The 16,085-nt window shown below is 40.2% G+C and overlaps 1 protein-coding gene and 1 long non-coding RNA gene across 2 annotated transcripts in view; one reads left to right on the top strand and one right to left on the bottom strand.

Annotated features, from left to right (window-relative positions):
- Positions 1-10,328: 10,328 nt before the first annotated feature.
- On the bottom strand, positions 10,329-14,257 carry LOC112487346 (uncharacterized). Its single transcript, XR_003050372.1, has 3 exons — positions 13,941-14,257; positions 12,996-13,145; positions 10,329-10,924 (listed from the first exon to the last, which is right to left on the bottom strand). It is a non-coding gene; the product is annotated as an uncharacterized LOC112487346 (long non-coding RNA).
- Positions 14,258-14,400: 143 nt separating this feature from the next.
- Positions 14,401-16,085, top strand: part of stub1 (STIP1 homology and U-Box containing protein 1) — a 4,233-nt gene continuing 2,548 nt past the window's right edge. Inside the window, exons 1-2 of the mRNA XM_008314173.2 lie at positions 14,401-14,531; positions 15,273-15,503. Of these exons, the coding sequence (XP_008312395.1) occupies positions 15,390-15,503 (114 nt within the window). The 5' untranslated portion in view covers positions 14,401-14,531; positions 15,273-15,389. The remainder of the gene's footprint in view (positions 14,532-15,272; positions 15,504-16,085) is intronic.

Below are 16,085 nucleotides of genomic sequence, written 5' to 3'. Positions count from 1 at the left end.
TCACCGACCCGTCAATGACAGCGTCTTCAAACGCTGGCGGTGTACGCATACGACAGTTCGCATGCACGTAAGTGGCTGCGTCTATTTACTCCGTTTTACTGTATTCCTTTGTGTGTGAGTGGCAGCAGACACACAGGATGTAGTGACAGCGTGGTGTTACTGGTATTTATGGAACCTTGACTTTGTGAGTGTAACTTTCTCTCACGGCCTCTTCTCGCTGGTTCACACAAAGAGGGATTCTGTTTTTCTTTACGGCAATCACACATGCCAAACATTGTTGGTTTGACATGTTTACAGGAGTAAAAATACCCAGAAAAACCCAGAAAACATAGGAAAAAACAGTACTGTAGTACTGTTCTAATTTTAATAGTGGAACAACACCAGTGTATAAAACAATGTTTCGTAGAGTTCCTAAAACTTCAAAAATATTCAACTGAACTGCTTAAATTCCCTGATAGCTGACCTCTACCTGTAACCACTCCACTTGTTAAAGGTCAATTTCTAAAGAAACCTCCAGAATACATAGAAGAAACATCACTGATGGTCTGAACGAGGTACGGTTTCATAAACAATTCAAAATGTTTGAACAAGGCTGGTTATGTTAGTAAAGTTTAGTTTGTAATCCTTCCTGCTAAATCAGTGTCTGGAAAGATGGACTAACACCCTGATAGCTACATTCATTGTCATAGTTTTGCTAGTCCCTGGTAGCAATAGTACATTGTAGTAGTAATACTCTTGCTAATGTAGCAATATTAACTGTAGTAATGCAGGCACTGATAGTTGACTCCAAAATCTAGACCTAAATAGACCATCACAGCAAAGTTAATGAACAAAATGTTAATTAATTGACTTGCTATCAGTTATCCTTATCGTGAAAGACTACTACTGTAAGACAAACAGTACGTCAGTCAAATATTGGTTCTTTTCTTGAGAGTGTGCATTAGGATAAGAAGTCCGGCTGTAACAGGAGAATTGAATTCAACGTACAAACACATTGTGATTGGGAAAAACACTAAAAATAAAGTAATCAGAGCATGACAACCAATGAAACAACGTGTGCACTAGGATGCAGGCCAGATTGTGTGGAGATATTCTTCAGTACTGAAACATAGAGTATTTAGCATGGCAGTGTTATGTTATTCTTCAACATAAAGCTCTGTGACACACAGGAGCGCGACCTCAGTTGTTGAGTTTCCCTGGTTCCCAGACTCCACTGCAGGTTCCCATGGCACCTCGGCGCTAATCCGCTCGATCTGACGTCGCTGCTGTTTGTTTTTCTGCACAGTGTCATCTACCTGCTGGTAATGAGATCTAAGACCTTGACAGGACACTCTGATAATCAGCCTACTTTGTGCTGTGTCCAATGTTTTCTTGTTTCTTAGTTAGTTTAAGGAAAGTCATGGGAAGTACTGCTAGAAAAGGACCACGAATGATCCTGAATGAAGAAGATCTTAAAGTAGCCGAAGTTCATTAAAAAGTCTCCCTAAAATGTGTAGAAACTGGTCGAATTACATTAGGAAAAATTATCCAATATAATAAAACACAGCTAAAAATTCATTTAAAAATAAAATTGGCAAATAACCAGAATAAAATAGAAATACAGTAGTTAAAAAAATTAAAACTGGCAAAACATGAGCTAAAGATGAATAACAAAAAAAAAAAGTTTTTTTTTTAAAAACTAGCAAGATAAGCCCTATATTTAAATATAAGAAATCTATAAATATATCAAAAATGTAACCACAAAATAATAAATTAAGGGAAAATGCAGAATGTTGACTATGAAATACAACTAAAAGTGAGCCCAATAAATGAAGTATAATTAAGTACAGGAATAGTTTAAAATTGGCTAAACAAGCGAATCATTAACTAAAGATAAATAATATTAGACCACAAATAGTTTTAAATGAAACATAACCAAAAATGCATAGGTATATACAGCTAAATTTAAAAATAATACTCAACAGGTAAGTGAAGGCATTAGAACAGAATGATTTAGATCACCAAATTTGACATATATAAGTGGAATCCAACTAAATAAATATAAAATGTATCTAAAAAATAACAATGTTAGGCAAAAACATCTGTATGTTGACTGTGAAATATAGCTAAAAGTTAGCCCAGTAGTAGCTAAAGGTTAGCCAAAAGATACGTTTGTAATTAAAGAAATATATATAACCAGAGCTAATTCAAAGAGGCATAAACTGTTGTAGAGATCATTTCTGTCCATGTGGCAACAATAAGATTCATCTCAAACACAAATAACCCCAGCTGAGACGCGGCGGCAGAACAGCGTGGATTTGTGATGTGATGAGTCGGTGAGAGCTGTGACGTTGAAGCTTTCCCACCTCCTCATGCAGGTAGAGGGGCTCCTAGTCAATTTGAAGGTTTTTAGGAGGAGGCTGTGAGAAGAACAACGTCGCCGAGAGCTCGGAAAAAACTTGTGCTGATGTTTACTCTCTGAGCCCCCATGAGAGGCTCATGTGAAAACTGACACCTGCTCTCTCATTGCACTTTCTCAGGATCCTGATTGTGTGTGTTTGTTTGTATGACAGTAAATTTCGCTGTGTTGCTCTCATCTCAGTGTGTGTGTGTGTGTGTGTGTGTGTGTGTGTGTGTGTGTGTGTGTGTGTGTGTGTGAGTGTCAGTGTAAAGCCCAGTGGGAAACAGAATACAAGAAGAGCCCTATAGCAGATAAACAGAGTCAGGGTGATAGGGTCGATAGCAAACGCAGCTGCAAACACGCAGAGACACCCTGAGAATGTTCTCTAATGCTTTTCTAAACATGTAATGGATCACTTAGCTGCACTGTCACACTGCTCTCAAACCACCCTTGTGTACTCTAACTATGGGATGTCATACAAAATATTGAAGGAAAACTGTCTCGAATGTTGTTAAATAAAGATTAATCATCTCGCCATTAAAACAAAAACTCACAGGGGAATTGTTGGTGGTCCTGGAGATCCAGCCTCCATTTCCTGTGAATATTTGTTCTCACATATTTTCCAATTCCTCAGAATCTCAGTCTCGTGGCCATGTGGTCTTTTTTTTTTTTTTTTTTGGTGCCTCGTTCATCACTGTCAGCGTCTATTTAAAGCTCATTTTTTAAGAAGCACTTTTAAGATGTTTGGATGATTTCCTCTTGGCTTTATATAGAGACTATTTACATTTTTCTTCTAGTCAGCAGCCCTGAATATAACCTAATTATAGGGCCTGGGGTCAAAGGACACAGCTGTGTGGCCTGGGGACCTTCTCATTAGCAGAAATGGAGGGAAGAGACTGCAGGTGTCTCCAGTAGACTTTCTTTATCTATTGTGTCCAAGGATCATGAGTGGATCAGAGTTTTCAGACTGTTCACTGTTTGTTGATTAAAAAAAGCTCATTTTAAAGAAATACAGACAGACATATATGATGTAGCTGCAATCCCCCAAAGTACTTTAAATATTTAAATACTAACATCACCCACATTATACTGATTTTATCTCATCCAAGTAATATAGATGCTCCTTGTTGCCTAGCGACCACCGTGACAAAGTAGTAGTAAAGTGAGAGTTTTGTGAAATGAAATTTACTTTTTACTTACGTTTTATAATGACAGTAGTGGCTATATAACAGGGCTTTGTCAGTTGTTGAGTTTTTTTGGGGGTTCTTTTTTTTGTTGAAACAAAGCTTGTGCGTGGCTGTGAATTTTGTTAGCTAAGCTAAGCTAAATGAACTACCTAACGGTTACATACTATTGTGCTGTTACTTAGAAAGGGGAAAAATTAACATGTTGACATTTTTCTTGTTAACATACAGCTAAATTAAAGCATTACAGCTGAGGGAATGTCGCAGTGTGCTAACATTAAGTGAAGGCTTTATAGTGGTAGCCCATGCAGCGTAACTTGTACCGTCTGGTTTGAATAAAGGGCTTTGTAAAGTTGAGGAAACATTTTCTAAACGTTGAATTAACACAGATCGGCCTCAGATCAGAAACTGTGGAGTAATGTGTCCTCAACAATGAAGTCCCAGTAAAGACCATAAAGATAAGATGTTCTGTAACCCACAGTGCACTCTGTCCCCAATTATCTTATCTAAAACTACTATTTAACCTTTTAAAGGACCATCACTCTCCTTTTTTTTTCAGTTTATTTTATTTGCACCGTTAACGAAATCACAGCTCTTTCAATTAGTTTCACTCGCTGTCATTAATCAATGTTTGAGCCCTGATAATTATGGTACTGCTTGCTGAAAGAACAATTAGATCCTTAACTCTTATCTGAGTTTAGGCAGATAATGGTAACGACATTGAATTGGGACTGGCTTCACACACGGACTGTGTCAACAGTGCAGACAACCTCGATGTCCTTCACACTGATTCTCACATTCCTCGCACACGAGGGAACAGTTTAGCTCAAGGACAAACAGGCCAGAATCTTTTAAAGTGGTTTTGCACACAACGTCGCCATGCAACGCAGAGTCTTTGGAGGGTTTTTTTTTCTTTTTTCGTACGTTTCTTCACAGTTGGGGCTCGGTTTGCAAGCGACAGACAGGGCAGCCTGCTGCAGTCACCGCAGAATGCAGGAAGTTTCCTGCGGTCCTTGAGCTGAAGGGTTAAATTTAGACTACAAAGCATATTTGATTGCAGCCAGATTGACGCAGCCATGTGTTGCGCTTCTTTTATAAATGCTACATTCCCTCATTAGAGTGTGGTAACACGACCAGAGCTGGAAAACCTTGGCTGGATTTGGTCTGATCTAGTTTTTGGAAGGAAGTGGGCATCCCAGCCCCCTTCACTCCACATTTATGACTCTCATTAAGTGCAATTAGCTGCATCTCCCCATCCCACTGTTCGTAATCCAGATGAGAGTATTGTTATCAGCAGCCCACTGGTGCTTTGGTGATTCTTGTGCCTGCTGAAGTTTTGATAGACAGTGTTGTTGGAGCCCAGCTGGGGGTCAGACAGGGGAGAACCTCTGTCTGCCCCGCTCTCAGTTCTGCAACCCCCCACACTGATTCTAATTGGCCAGATCAATTTGGAGGGAAACTTAACAGGGAGCAGGATCCCTCCAAAACTGACAATAGGTATAGTATTTTACATATGTCCACAGGAAAGACAGATGTTGTCACTCTCGACCACATCCACATTGGAATGGCTTTATTTGGGCACAAAGAGGAAACACAAAGGGAGTTGATTTTGGCGGTCAGACAGATGCATAATGTTGGCGGTCAAGATGTGTCAATGACTTCAAGAGTCCGAGTCGTGACTGACTTCTCAAAGTTTTGTTTGTTTAAAAGTCATCCAATGTATTTTTGTTTAGCTTTTTTTAAGTAGTGCAAGAAAATTATTAAATAATTAAATTTTAATTATAAAAAAATATTTTTGCTGCTGTTGTCTCTCTTTGAAGAGAGCTGTTGCAAACCTGCTTCCATATCACTGCAGACTCTTTAAAAAATATTGCAACTCCAGTTTCACACACCTCGTGTTTTGACAACTCAGAGTAATTGATTATTTTGTTGTTCTCTCTTTATATTAACCATGCAATGAATGAGGATAAAAACCCTGAAATATAGGAAATACTGTGTGTATATATATATATATGTATATATATATATATATTATAAATCTTGTCTAACTCAGTTGATAATCACGATAAATCTAAATAACTGGATAATGCTAATTAATTATTTAAAACTAGAGAGAACTTGACACAGTGAAAACATTGTTAACAAGCTGTTTGCAGTGTGTTGTGCAGTTTGATCATGTTTAATTAAATGTGTTGTCTGCAATCAGAAAAAAAAAAAGTGTTTAACCAACTTTGTCTTTTTTTGAAACATGTCAGTTAGAAACAGAGGCAAGTTTAAGGCAAGTTCCAGAATATTAGCGCTATGAATATTAAGTATTTTACCGACATCAATTTTTAAATATTTCTAATTGCCAATGAAAATCGACGTTGGTGAGCTAACTCTATTAAGTAACTATGTTTTGATGTGTATTTTTTATTGGAATATTTAAAACCACATTTTAAAAATCCACTATATAAAACATTAATCAATGTGGGCTGATTATTACTTATTATTTTGCTGCTTGACTGCCCTCCATCACCTCTTTATGTCTTCCTCTCCCTTCGCCTCCTCCTCCTCCTCCTGCTCCTCTCTGCTTCCTTCTCTTCAATTGAGTTTGCTGTGCAGAATATAATTAGTCTGCCTACACACACACACACACACACACACACACACACACACACACACACACACAGGAGACTTTAAACTTTAAAACCCCTTAATACAATGGTCCAGTCACACAATAGACACATGCCAATACTATGACCCCCTCAGCTTTCACCCAATGCACAAAAAAGTCCCTGTTCATCTTCATGGCTACCCCCACACTCCCACCTCCTCACCCCTCTCCACATCAGCCTTGCTCACTCAGCAGAATAATGAGACTGATACGATTACATTTCTCCTCACATATCACATTTCACAGCATATCGCAGATATAATGAAGAGCTTAACAGGTGCTGAATCCTGGCACGTTATGGCCGAGATGTGAAATCGGGCCAGCGGTCGGCATTAAACCCACAATCCATTCAGTGTATTAAGTTTCGAGTAATAAAATTAATATGGCGGGGGTCGTGATCAAAGGTGGAGCCATGGGATGAACCGCTGAAAGGCAGAACGCAGATATGTTTAACAATACTTAAAAAGAACAGAAACGTAGAAATGCAAGAATAATATCAGATACTCAATGGTAATTGTTTTCAGTCTTAGTGTTAATCCACAAATCCTGAGAAACTCAGCCCCTGGATGGCAATAGAACCCTAAAAGGACTCAGTGGGATTATAATTGCTCACTAAAATCCAAATCCAGAGCCTATTTCTTTCTGCCGTCGTCTTTCATCGACTCCATTCAGACTCGTTGCTGACCTGTAGCTTGTCACCGAGCCTCTTTTGATCTCAACCTTTTCTCTGTGAATGCGACTGCACACACCAGTCCTTTGCTCACTCGGCACCCACGACTCAATGTCCCCAGGCTCATCACAGGAACCTGTCTGCCTTAAAAATGTATACATCAGTTGCAAATGGGGAGCTTTTGTTCAGGAGAAGGAAGACAAACCCTGGAGGGGACCGCCAAAAACTGGGTGTCACCCACCCCTGGCTCCATCATTGAGTGAAAGAACCCCAACCCCCAGCTTTTTTTTTACCATCCCCCCTTAACCCCCCTCCCCCCACGCACACACACATATACACACATACACCTCCTACTTCAGGCGTATCATATCACCTAACCCTTAGGGTGCAGTGGTGTTCAAAGCTGGATGTTCTCATGATAACAGGTGTACCTAAGAGAGAACGCACAGCAGGTGGAGAAGTGTTTAGAATTATGCTGTGACGACTGGACTCTGCTGCTCATATTGACTTTATATTTTGACAGTTTTTGGAAAAAAGACACTGCACTGTAATATCCGCTGGAATTGAGACCGGTCTCCTAACTTTATTTAGCGTAGCTCACAGTCATTTCCAAAAGACAAGCTAACTCTGTATAAGAATGCAATGTGCGAAATTTCAACAGTGACTGGTTTATTAATGATCCTGGAGTTATTTTCCTCTCAGGGGTAACCAATGTTTAGTCACCACAGCGGTGAGAAGTGATCATGGCATTGTAGTAATACATGCCTAATTATTTTACCATTAATTCCTTAACAGTAGTTAGACTATGGGGGCTAGAGTAGTGCAATGGTAGGACCCCCGCCTACCACCAGGAGGTTTCAAATCCCTGGTTGGAGGCGTCAGGTGGGGTGACGGTTGAAAAACTCACTGTGCGGACCACTGCTGTGGTGACCGTTGATTTAAAAAAAAGGGAGTATCTGAAAATGAGTCTTCAAAGTGGGGAGCCGCCAGGTGGCGCTAAGGGGCACCAAAGTAAATTGGAGAGAAGATAAGAAAATAAATGCAATTTCTTAATCCAGATCACTTTATGGGAGTTCACTTTGCTACATTTTGTTTTGTCATTTTCTTTAATTAAATGTCTCTGAACCCAGGGTTTTGTATTGTTGTTTACGTTTGAATAGTGTTTTATGAATGAACCTCCCTTTGCCTCGGCTCCTCTGACCCACGACGTGGTGAACAGAGGAATCTGATAGACGAGGAAAAAGCAGGAGAGACAAAACGGGGTCTGTGTTCTGATGGAGTGGCACCTGAATGGAGGTTGTTTCTTTCTGCACTGAACTGTGTCGTGCTGCGTAGGAGTGGAGACGGGTGAGGAACCCAAGTAGGAACCTGCTGAATAAGTAGAGAGTTCACGCAGTATAGTGTAGAATGGCCTGACACATTCATGCATGCAGGCATGTGCATGGGTGCACAAACTTTTACTCTCTATGCCACACACATATGGAAACTAAATTCATTCATTCAGATCGGCCCAGCTTAAGGAGCGGGGCCCTATCTGCACATGTATGCAGACTAATCAGGGCCTCTTCACAGGCCGAAAGCACAGGGTCACTTAGGGTGAGATGTTTGTGATGGAAATTTGAACGGCAGGCGTAGGAAAACAAAGCCATAGACAAGACGTCCCAGAGACGACTTTACACATGAGATAACACACAGAGAGGAGTATTGAAAAAAAAAACATTAATATTGAATGACAAAGCCTTTCTAATCCACTCCCCTCAATTGCTTTAACACCTGAGCTCATAAAAGAATATTTTAATAATATTTTCTATTTTCAGTCTGAGGAGTCGATGTTCACACCCACAACATAGTCTAGAAAAGTTGAGACAGAGGCAGCTCTCTCGTAACACAAGACTTTTCTGTAAACTCCTGCTGCAGATTAAGAGGTGTTGTTGTTTATTAAATTTCCATTTGTGCTACTTAAACCTGGGGTTCTAAACCTTTTTGACGTTGAGGTCCAATTTGTGAGGTCCATCTGCCTGTCTCCCTTTACTCTTGCCCAGTCGTTCAGGTCTTGTGTTATTGCTATCCTGAGATCCTGTTTGTTTCTGCCTGGTCTTGAGAATCCACTAAGTTGACGTATTTAAGTTTTGTACTGTAAAAAAAAAATCCTGAAACTGGTCCCTTTCTCTCGAGCCTGCACATGGTGCCACCTGCTACCTGATACCAATGCCAAACGTACCACAATTTTCATAGTACAAATGAGCTGTGACCCATTAAATTTGACATTTAAACTTGGGATTGTACCAATGCAAAAATTTAGTCTTTTGGGGCGTGGTCCACGTGGTGTTCATCTTCATTTTTTCGTTCTTCTTCATTTTGCTACAACATAGAGAAGCATAGAGAAGAAGACAGCTTCTCATGGGCAATATATGTCTAATGTCTTTAGTTGATAACCTATGCAGTCAGGCGACCCTTATGGACCACAGGTGCAAAACTGAAATTTTTTTGCAGCCTTCAAGGTGGTGCCTTGTGGCTCAAGTTCCAGCCACTGCCCTCTGGTTAAGAATCACTGGTTTAAAAAACACTTTCTCCTCCTACTGTGTATAATGTGAAGGAAAAAATTCATCACATCATTTTTTCATTCCATCACTGCTGGAGCCCAGAGGACACTTAGCATTAACCGAGCGTATAGTGCATAGATGAGGGGCATCGGATGGAACTGCCGCACCTCACTGAGAAATCTCACAAAGATGGGATTTAATGGTTCTTCGATTGAGCGATTCTGAAAAGCTCACCTCTGACCTGGCAGCCTTGACCCCTGGCAACCCCGCCCATCCTCCAGAGTCCAGTGCTTGTCACTGGCCATTTGTCAAACAGTGATCTGATTACCGTCCAATTTGGTTTCTGCCGACTAAATACTTCTTGGATCAGGGCAGTGGCTGCCTTCAGCAACTTTACATGACAACAAATAGCTGGATTGTTGTGGGGAAGGAATTTAGTCTACTCAGTGAAGAACTAAGACATGCGGTGTCATAGTAAGCATCTGATTTCAAAACATTTGAAGACAAACATATGAATGTGGGCATTCTGTGTTCATAATTAATATTATTTTTATTTATTATTTATTTATTTATTTATTATTTTATTTATTATTATATTTATTTATTATTTTTTATTTTTATTATTATTAATATATTATTAATTTATTATCTTAGTCCTAAACCTTGCATAAATGAGATAGTAGCAGCTGAATGTACTGTTTTATACTCACAAATACTGTATATATGTCATTGTTCAGTTGCTAAAGATAACTGTACAACCTGAACATATAAAATCTACACCAAAATCTGTGCATGTGGCACCTAAAAGACTATTTCTATTTTGCTACTACTGTAGTCTCGTACTGTACTACTCATGTAAAGTACTGCGTTTTGTTTTCTTCTATTCCTATGTTATTCTAGTACATACCACTGATCTGATTCTCATTATTATTATTAGTGGGTAGGAATGTAAGAATGAATGTGTACAGAGGTACATTCAGAGCTGAAAACTTGACCACCTAATCATGGGACATAGACGATGGACAGCCTTAAAACCTTGCGATAAAAATGAGAGGAACCTCACATTAATGTGTAACTTTAATGGTTCAGATTTCAACTTTAACAGAGTTATGACAATGGTCAGAAGACACAAACCATCAATAACTTGCTGCTAAAAGGGGAGATGATGATGAGATGAAGGGTAATGATTTCATTCACATTATGTCCCAGGTTGTGTCCTCAGTCCATCATCCTAAAACAAACCTATGTCAGTTTCAGCCTAAACACACACACACACACACACAATTAGCTCATTGCTCATTATGTCTGCTATTCCTTGTGCTGCAGGAGGCACTGGGGTCAGTGTGGGGGGTTGGGATGACCCTGGAGGGCATGTCCTGAGGGGATGTTGGGGGAGTGAGGACGGGGGATGGTGTATCGGCATCCGGGGGGGAAAGTAACTTCTTGGTTCCCCTGCTGGTTGACTTGTGCCCTGTGAAAATCCTTATTGATCTGTATGAAGTATAAAATACACACACTTATCAGTCATGAATGGCAAACTGCAAGAGCTCCACCACAACAGTAGCTTTGGAAATGAGTTTCATGTAATTCTTTCATCAATATTATATATACAGTATATGTATGTGTGTGAGTATGTGAGTATATATATATATATATAATATATTTATATAATATATATATACATATATATATATATTTATATATATATATGATGGAGGAGGCAGACGTTCCCCTCCGGAATAAGGAATGACTTGGGAATACAAAAGTTTTCATTTCCCTCCAAAACCTAAATTGTTACCCTTCCCTCTCCCCAAACTTCCACAGGCGACTCAGCAGTCACATCCACCCCCAGCCGTCATACATCAATCGATAGTGGCACTGCTGTGTGTCAAGGGAGGGTGGGGGTGAGTCTCAAGCAGTCAGAGTGCCATGAACCCCCCAGGGTGTGAAAGATTTCTACACTACCACTGCAAGTTTAAAAAACAAACAGTGATTTTGGTTTGCTCGAGCTTTTTGTGCCAAATGAAGAGATTGACAAAAACTATGAGAACATTGTATCATCTGCATACAGTTGAAAGAAAGTGTTGTGATTGTGCAGCTATTAGATTTTTATTTTAAATTATTAACATCATCATTAGTCATTCAGGGAGTAACTGTTTAGTGAATTTAAAGGTGGGAATTATGATTGGCACCCGATTTGTGTGTGCAGTTTCCTACGGTGGCTCAGTGAGTGATGGTTAACTACTGGAGTGTGTAAATGCAGGTAGGCGTTTGGGCCCTATTTTAAGTCCACTTCATTAAAACAGTTAAAACAGAAGAACTATTCTTCCACCACTTTTTTGCACGTTTCATTCAGAGCCTCTCCAACAAACTGAAGTAAATCCCTGAGCCTTTGGCCCTTCTTAAAAAATTTGCAAACCCACCAAACGAACGGCCACCAATGTGGATAAATACCGCTTTTGTTTTATCCGTTTGAACCTGAGGTTTTCCTAAACACTGAGGGGAGCGTGTCCACCCTTTTTACACTTTTCAGGGTCCTTGGCGCTGAATAGCGGAGACCACTGCCAAATGGGAAAATGACTACACAGGCAGAAAGAAAGAGCAGAATCAATCAGGAAGTGGCAGCTTTTTAGCAGTGCCAGCGGAGCCGGGCAACTTCCTGGTCTGGTTGCCAAGGCGATTGGAACTTCAGCCAGCTGGTGCAGCAGGCAGCAATTGGGTTTGATGGAGGGATAACAGAGGATGACGGTTGGGTTGTTGAACGGGAGGAGTGGGCGGACATGTGGTTAAAGGAGAAGTGCAGTTTAAATGTAAGCAACAGGTTTATTAAACCACGACCATGCCTAGAAAATGTGAAACAATGTTTCATGGTAAAGTAAGAACTTATTATATACAGTGCTGTGCAAAGGGTTAAGGCAAGAGAAATGAAGTATGTGTTATGTGCCTTTTTATTTGAATGTGTAATTTAAAGGTAATTAACCAGAAGCACATTCTCAGCAGTGTTAAACATCTTCCTGCCATTTTGGAGTTAAAAAATATAATTCTGCCCCAAGAGGATGTCAGGGGTCAGGCAGCCTACCTGTAGTCTGGAAAGAAGATGGATAGGAATTAATGTGACAGAGTTAGGTTGAGTGTTTTCTTACATTTGCTTTCAATGCCCAAAAAAGAAAACCAAAAGAGGGGGTTACACTGCAAATATATGCATCAGCTTTAAACTTTTGCACGGTACTATATTTAATATTAAAGACATTTTGTGGCATAGAAAATAATTGCACATGGGGTCCTAAAAGATAAAAATAAGACATTTTATAATTTTTATAAGAAATAAAAAAATAATATATTAATAATAAATTCAAATTTGGGCAATGGCCAATATTTTTGGTTTTGTTGACAAGTAATCCTAAAATTAATCCCAGAATTCAATTTGTGGAAAGTACACCAACTAGGGTAAAAAAGTCAGTCAGTTGAGTATGAGCAGAATTCTTTTGAAGCTATCTTCTGAACACAAGTTTTTTTTGGTGTTTTGGTGTTATGTTTAGCATATTCTGAGAATATTACTTACATTAACATGAAGTCCGGCCCGTGGAGTGTTTAGAGTGCTGTGATTGATATTACCCAGTGTGTTGTTGGGATGGGATGAAAGTCTGCTACATCTTCTTCAGAACTCTTCCTCAAGACTAGTCCAAGTATAAGCAGCCGTACATCTTCAGAGCTGTGACAGGGTTGTCATTGTACTTTTAGATCAGATTAATTTTCAGATCATTAAGCTCATACACAGATGAACTCAGATGCAGCAAGTTCTGTAGGCAACTTTCTGGGCCTAAGTCATATTATGTATCAGCATAATGAAATAAGAGTACAACCTCAGTAAACCCAGAGCAGTTACACTTTAGATTGTGTACATGTGATAGTAATAGTTTACACAAATATACATTTGTAAGAAACACAATAATGTAAGTCTGACTTATTGAAGAATTTGGACTGGGGGCTTGTAGCTGGTGTAGAGGGGATCAGAGGGAGATAGGTAAACACAGCTGGGGACACACAGCACTGGTAGGTCTGCAGCTCAGTGGCCCCCTTCCATTCATTTATTGGGGTGTTTACTCTGGGGATGTACCCTAATCTTTACATGCTGATCTCTGAATGAATCCTTCACAGAGAACCGCCAGACCAGGATTAAAGTGACCACCGTTCACTGTTGCAGGCCCTGCTAAATCCTCTGTAGCTGAATTTGAATGTTATTACTGAAGGCCTCAGGGATCATCTATGGCTGTGCTGGATTTCTCTATGGGTGGGATGGACTTGTTGATATGTGCTAAATATTAGTATTGTAATCTGATGTTTTCTGGGAACCTTCCCTTCAGCTGCTACGTGTGTGGTTCCCATTTGGCTGCAAACTGGATACCAGCTTGTCAGGAATAAAATATATACATAATGCTTAAAAAGTTTCGAGCAGCTGTAGGAAAGTATTATCTGTATATACAGTATATCTGAATTAATGTTGTACCTTGTGGCTTGACTTCAGTCAACGTTCGGCCTTATACTTTGATGAAAGGGCGCCCTCTGTTGGCTGCCTTTAGCTGTTGTGCGGTGCTGCAACTAAGCTGTAAGATATGGCCAGAGAAAGGAAGGGGTGATCGATTAAACTATTGTATGTTGCTTTATGCTACGTTGTGTTACCACTGTTACCACCTACTTTGAGAGTAAGTTAGAAACGCTTGTTATTTTTTCATATTTAAAAATCGCAGTTAAATGTGCAGTTTGTCAAAAAAGACAAAAATAATTGTAACCGTAACCAACAGCGATATTACAACAAATACATTATTACATATTGACGATCTTTGGTTTCATTTGAAAGGTAACCTTTGCCAATCACGTGGCGTATTATACTATCGTTTAATGGGTATTACTGTAACTTTGCTACAAAATCGAATTGATAAAAAAATGACCCATTCGGTCGGCTTCCGTATGCGTCGCCTAAAACTGTGACGTCAGCATAACAACAACCTGTCATGACAGAGGAAAAATATTCGGTTGCTTTTTCACATTTAGATATTATTAACTAGAATTCACGTGTATGTCGGAGCTCCTTTATAATGTAAGTACTTAGACGGGCAGTTGATATTATATATTGCATGTATTAACGACAAGCCCCAAATGTATTAATTTTTTTGTCGGTTTAGCTGTGGCAGCTTACACAGCATCAGCTACTTTGTGTTTCTGCTTTTGTGTAAACGTCGATGTAAAATGAACAGAAACCACGATAGGCACAGTAAATAGCATAGCCAGTTGTTGCGTGAATACTTTTGTAACCATAGAGCAGGAGAAATGTTTTTCAAAATGAAGAACTTTACCAATGATTTATCGAAAGGAAAGCTACATAGGCTAGCTGGGCTAACTGGCTAATATCAGTCCACCGAGCCCTCGTTTGATGAAATGAAAATAAGGGATGATTGCGTCTATATTTACTGTTGAGATTCGACGTTTGTAGACGGAATAGAAATAGTTCTGACAAATCCGTACGCGTAACGTCACAGGAAAGAAGTCTGTAGCGTTTGTGTACATGTATATTTGAAAGCTTGCCCACAACAGAGGACTCTGGTATGTTGTAGCCGGCTGTCGAAACATGTACAGTGAATGTATACCCCATTAATAGTTACATGTAAAGAAGTCTGGTCACAATACTGTATTTTACTGTCAGCGAAATAATCGGATGGTGATTATTATGCTGACAACGACAAATGAAATTCGCATATTGCAGGTGCGTTGCAGCAAATGTACGTCTGTCTGTGAATGTTAGTCCCACAGTGTATGGACTTTTTGTGTCTGTCTGATCTAGTGAGTGACATCCAGGAGGGACGGGGCATTCTCCGACCTGTCAGATTAGCCAGCCGAAGAGACGGGGAACAGGATAGGGAAGCAGGGCGAGGCGGGCCCCGCGGAGCCGGCGGAGAAAATGGCCGGCAGCCCGGAGAAGAGTTCAACCGCACAGGAGCTGAAGGAGCAAGGGAACCGACTGTTTCTGTGTCGCAAGTATCAAGAGGCTGCTACATGCTACAGCAAAGCTATAGTGAGTAATTGATACTGTAGATCGAATGACAGATATTTAAGACAAACTATATCACCAGATATGTGGATACTCATTAAAGCGCCTGTAGAAACGCAGATGTATTATTTATGCGTGCGTTTTTATTCATTCCATTTATGTTGAGTAATTGTGAAATGAAAAACCACAACAAACCCCACCGCCCACCCAAATATGAAATGCTGGTTACTGGTGTAACAGTGGTTCTATGACTGAGTGGAAGACCACCAAGGGCGGTGCTGAAAGCACTTATGGAAATATCTGTGTATCGAGAATCACATAAAAAATTGTCACCTCGTGACGTATGACATGACTGTCTAAGTAAGGCAACACCTCTTGGATTGGAGGCTCGCTGCTGAGGGCAATGGGGAAACCTCTGAGTAGGTCTTGGGGCCATGTGCCTGGGGCATGAGGCAACAGGGTTGGGTGGAGCTCTGAAGATAGGTGCTACATCCACTTGGCGGGAACGAGACTCCGAGGGCCTCTTGCGCTGCCGGTCCAAAAACTGGCCAGTGGCATCTTCCCCCCGGCCCCCGACAGGGGCGCGGGGGAGGGGCACCCAAAATT

This window comes from Cynoglossus semilaevis, chromosome 8 (genome assembly GCF_000523025.1).
Source record: "Cynoglossus semilaevis isolate Cse_v1.0 chromosome 8, Cse_v1.0, whole genome shotgun sequence".
Taxonomy (NCBI): domain Eukaryota; kingdom Metazoa; phylum Chordata; class Actinopteri; order Pleuronectiformes; family Cynoglossidae; genus Cynoglossus; species Cynoglossus semilaevis.
The sequence above is the reverse complement of the archived record's forward strand: the minus strand, read 5'-3'. Positions and strand labels throughout refer to the sequence as shown.